Raw genomic sequence first — 5,123 nt, forward strand, 5'->3', positions numbered from 1 at the left:
TCAGGACTTAGTGGCCGAGTAGATAACGCGATGGCGTTTGAAGTGAAAGGTACTGGGTTCGAGTCCCAGAGTGAACATCAACTCTGAGATGCAGGTACATCCAACTGACGAGTCCCAAATAGGACGAAACGCGCCTTGTCAAACTGGATTCCACTGCTAGCCACTATCCATCTGATAAGAAATGTTTACCAAGCTATTTATGTACTTTTATTGTCAGTCAGTTTAAAGTATGCTTGAACAATAATCAAAACTCAATTTGCATGCTAACCATTAATTTTAGAATATCATTTTAATAATGTAGATCCAAGTTGTCTTGTACTGGAATAAAAAACAAAAGAATGAAGTAAAAGAGATAAGCTTATTCTATCAAGAAATATCGGATACTGTGAATGAAAAGGGGTTATTAAATGTTAATAAGCGGTATAAAGTAACAAACAGAAGGGAAGTGGAGTAAAAAGAAAGTAAAAGCAGATCATAGAAATGAACTTCGTGAATCTTATCCCCTTTAAAATAATTTCCGTTTGTAGCAATAAACGCTTATCATATCTTCTTCCTCATTGTTTGAAAATACCACTCAGTGGTTAAACTCATCAACTGTCTCATCGTCTCATGTTACATCTGTAATCCAAAATGTTTTTCTTAAAGTTTACTTCATTACTAAATAACCGGACAGTGATAAGTCAATAATTTTAAAGTATGAAGGGCTTGAAGTATCGGACAGCTTCATCAATAATATTCAGTTGATGGTCGCTCTGCTCTCACACTATCCTTATAGTCTTCATGTCCATCATTAAAACACTTGTTTCACTTAAAGGGAGTTGTTTTCTAATTGATGGTCTTCACAGATAGCTTTTAATATTTTACTCATTTCCTAAGAGTATTTCCTATGTTTCATCAAAGATTTGATATATGTTATCATTGGACAAACCGTGTAATATAATTTTGCTATGAATCGAGAATTCCACTATTATCCACCGTACCTTTCTATACCTTTACATTGATCAAGTTGTGTAAGATTTTCTAGTAATATGTATACAAGAAAACACTTGTCAATCTTGTATATCATGTATGACATATCGTCCCATACTATGACGAAACGGCCGTCCAGTGCTTCCAAGTTTTCAATGGTGGTCTAGCTTACATCGCCTCATGAATTCAACCATTAAAAAATATTTATTTTCTACATAATTCATAATACTTTTCTTATCAATTACAGTATGGCATGTTGGATATGTTTGTCAGTGGAACAGTAAGATCTTTGCAACTCCTCTATCAGAAGGTAAGCTTAATCATGTTAATCTCTTTTTTCATTTTTAAGCAAAATTCTAATAATAATAATCTGGGCTATGTTTGATAACAACTGATGCCATTAAGTTGCATTGTCTTTATGATTCTAACCAAGAAGTTGTAGAAGACAGACAAATCTCGCTGCTGTACAGTTTTTTTTTCCATACATTGGCACCAAGTCATAAACGTTACTCCACTGCCTTGTGGATTAGACCTTCAGGTCAAAGGCTCAGGATGTGACCCACCACCTGGTTAGTATCACAGCCTTCACATAAATTAATGATAACTGCTACTGGCCTTATTGTCATTGTGTGGCGCATATGTATTTGGTGCCCTCTTGCAGCAATGTTTATATGTTCAAATAATTAAGAACCTAATATCTTCAATCATTGGTTACAATAATCATGCGGATATCAGCTTCAAACTGTATAACTAGTTAATGTACTAATTAATCTTGAATAATTTCTCAGATTGTGTATCATAAATATATTCTATAAATTAATTCTTACATAATTATTAATGTTAAATTTATACGATTCCTTTTCTTCAGGTGCTGGTCTAAAATGTCATCGTATGATTCAAACATTATGTCAAGTTATTGGAATTAAAGATATGTATGCTAGAGTTGAAGGTAGTACAACTAATTATCAAGCAATAGCCAAAGGTTTTTTACGTTTATTAAAACAACAAGTATGTAAAATTGAATTTAAATGATAATTTGGTTTATCTCAGTCTTAAGTGCTGTTATAGGTATGAGGGCAGTTATCACTCCCCGGTTGCCCACGCCGTGGAAGGGTTCTTCTAGAGGTACCTAAAAAGGAAATTAGGTAAGAAGTGGTCTTAATGACTTGAGAGCGTGACCACAGTACCCAAGGGACAACTGCTTAAGGTCGGTCAAGCACGACCCTTTTGTGGGTAGTTTTTGTGTTAGCTCCGTACTTGTTGGGATCTTACCGCCGGAGACGGATATCCGTGGGATAAGGCGAGGTGTGCATTTTTAGGGTCGACCTTTTCTAACCCCACCCCTCCTTGTGGGAAGGTAGCATCGCTGTTATGCTGGTTGTCTGAAGGAAACACCTTACTGCTGTCACACCTCTGTACAGTCAGCAGTACTGTAGTGAACAAAACACCGGTTGGGGACAATCGAATGTATTTAAGCAAAGATTACAGACTATCTCAATAAATTCTGATTACCAAACAATGAACAGTCAATTTGCAAATTAACAACCAATTGTTTCAATCTTCACTGTTTCTTCTCTTATTCCATTGCTCATGCATTTTCCAGACGTTTGCGTTTCATTTCAGTTCTTTCCTCATCGGTCTTCTGCCAAAATACATTCTATGTCTGACCCACACCATATACTACTTATATGGATATAAGTAGACCACACCACAGTACGACTTCGCCTTCGGACCTTGAGATTGCTGCATTTAGTCTTACCACTCTTCAACCGACCTGTCTGGCATGGTAGGACCTCGAGGAACGATTGTTCCAGCCAGCATAGCTCGATTGCTTCATCACGATAGGCAAGCCCAACCACCACGTCAAGGTTGCAGCAACGGTCGAGAATTTGGTTTATCTATTAGTTATATATATATATATATATATATAATCATTCCAAAAATAAACTACCAAATAGAATAGGAGTGTTATAAAAAAATACATCAGTCATACAGTACATTTAATTATCAGTATAGGTTTGAGTATTCGCGCGCTAGACCGAAGGTCCTGGGTTCGAGTCCCACGTGCGGGGTCGTGGGTGCGCATTCCTGAGGGGCCCCAAACTAGGACGAAACAGCCGTTCAGTGCTTCCAGGTTTTCAACGGTGGTCTAACATTCATCCATTTATGATATCGATTTAAATTCATTTAATGTTCAGTTGATTACACCGTAATTATTTATCACATACTAAGTACAATCCATCATTAAGTTAGTTATTTTTGTATTAAAAGTATCATTTTGGTATATAACATTAGTTGCGTTATATAAATAAAGGGGTATATTGGCTGATGTTCAGGGATTCCAATATAATACGCCGACAATATAGATCTTGTCTACATAGTTAGTTACCGACAAAAGTATACCTTTCTTTAAAGAAATTTGTTATTCCATTCTGATGCAAACCAGTACACAAAAACAACTTCGTATTCTCATTCCATTATCGAAATTTATCAAAGGGACTAATTGTTTTAAAGGTTGTAAATCTTTATCGACTAAGATGGTTAGGGACATATGTTACATATGCCTAACTATCAGTCACTTTAATGGGTAGTGTTTGTTGTTACAGAAGAAAGGCTAGAGGATGAGAACTAGGAGCCACTAAATCAATATGTAACATCAGCCCATAGAGTCATTAGCTGAACCATGTTGGTGGATCCAGATTACTTGGTTAAGCTCCACTTGACAACCGCAATCAGAGGTTGGAGACTTTAGGTGTGATAGTTCAGAATAATTGTGAATAATACAGGTGCATCCAATCTATTTCTCTTTCATTCTTGAATCCCAATATTCCTCTAATACACACCTTTCCATTTTATCTTTATGAACGATATTCCCAATGCTCATTTTTTCTCATTATCACTGCTACTACAATATTCCCATTTCTTTTACAATTTGGCTTGTGTACACAATGACTTGTTTTCATCAGGGTAATCTGTTGGTGCTTATGTCAAAAACACTAACGTTTTATCTATGTATTAAGAAAAATATATTCTGGCGTTTCTTTTTTCTTTTGTAGAAAACGTATGAAGATTTAGCCAACAGTTTAGGACTCCATGTCGTAGAATTTGCTGCAGATCGTGATATGTATCCGCATATATTGGCATCTCCTGCATGCAATCATACAAATGATTTTAACAAGAATGATGCCAATGAACCTGGTGATTCTTCTGTTATGACCCATTCAAGATCTTACGAATTACCTGAAAGACTTCCACTGTTGGTTGAACAAAATCCAACACATCGTAAACCGCGTAAACCCATACCTGAAGAACATGACAGTTTCCTAGATGATTTAATTGATGTTAATGACGACACAACCACAGAAATTAATGTTTCGGAATTATTAGCAGCAGGTGAACGTGACTTAGATACTCTTATGTTGGGAGGACGTGTTCCACTGAAAAAGAGCTCATATCATCACGTACAAAATACTAACTCCATAGGTATTAAACGAAAGGAAGAACGTCATCGTTATCGTAACCAGCAAGTTGTCAGACGTGAGAGAAACGCTCACATAACATTGTCTGAAAATTCAGTTTAGCTTTAAAACCTTGTATATATATTTCTAGCATAAAGTTTTAATGGGTATTTTACTCCATATTTTGACTGTATTCTGTGTGTTTACCGAAACTTTCGAGGGATAAACTCCATAAACGTAAATAGGTTTTCATATATTTCAACCAGAAATAATAGTGAAGACTTTGACAACTTAAAATGCTAACCTTACGAAGACATCTCTACTTATATAATTTGTAGTTTCAAAACTATCTCCAATTTCTCAGTCTTCTACTGTTCAAATTTAGTAAATATTGTAAAGTTTAGTACCTTGATGAAAGTGTGGCTCATTTTGTTTGATTATAGCATATTAATAACGATGTATATCATTAAATCAATGTAAATTTTGTACTTTGATGCTTGATTTCTGTAGTCTTGATCCTCAGGTAATTTCGATGAATTTTAAATCAATCTCATCTTAATGTATTGAGTTGCATTTTGATAGATAAATATTTGATATTTCATAGTTTAAATCATAAACTGGCCTTAGTTAAACGATCATTGAGAATAAGGGAACATTGGACAGCTATTTTGTCTTCATACAGGAGTCATCTTCAGC

At 35.4% G+C, this 5,123-nt stretch overlaps 1 protein-coding gene across 1 annotated transcript in view; it reads left to right on the forward strand.

Annotated features, from left to right (window-relative positions):
• Smp_145780 (28S ribosomal protein S5, putative) overlaps positions 1–4,550 on the forward strand; it is a gene marked incomplete at both ends in the record, with an annotated part of 9,287 nt that extends 4,737 nt beyond the window's left edge. Inside the window, 3 exons of the mRNA XM_018793854.1 lie at positions 1,217–1,279; positions 1,838–1,977; positions 4,026–4,550. Coding sequence (XP_018647092.1) covers positions 1,217–1,279; positions 1,838–1,977; positions 4,026–4,550 — 728 coding nt within the window. The remainder of the gene's footprint in view (positions 1–1,216; positions 1,280–1,837; positions 1,978–4,025) is intronic.
• Positions 4,551–5,123: the final 573 nt, after the last annotated feature.

The sequence above is a fragment of the Schistosoma mansoni genome (assembly GCF_000237925.1).
Source record: "Schistosoma mansoni, WGS project CABG00000000 data, supercontig 0194, strain Puerto Rico, whole genome shotgun sequence".
NCBI lineage: Eukaryota > Metazoa > Platyhelminthes > Trematoda > Strigeidida > Schistosomatidae > Schistosoma > Schistosoma mansoni.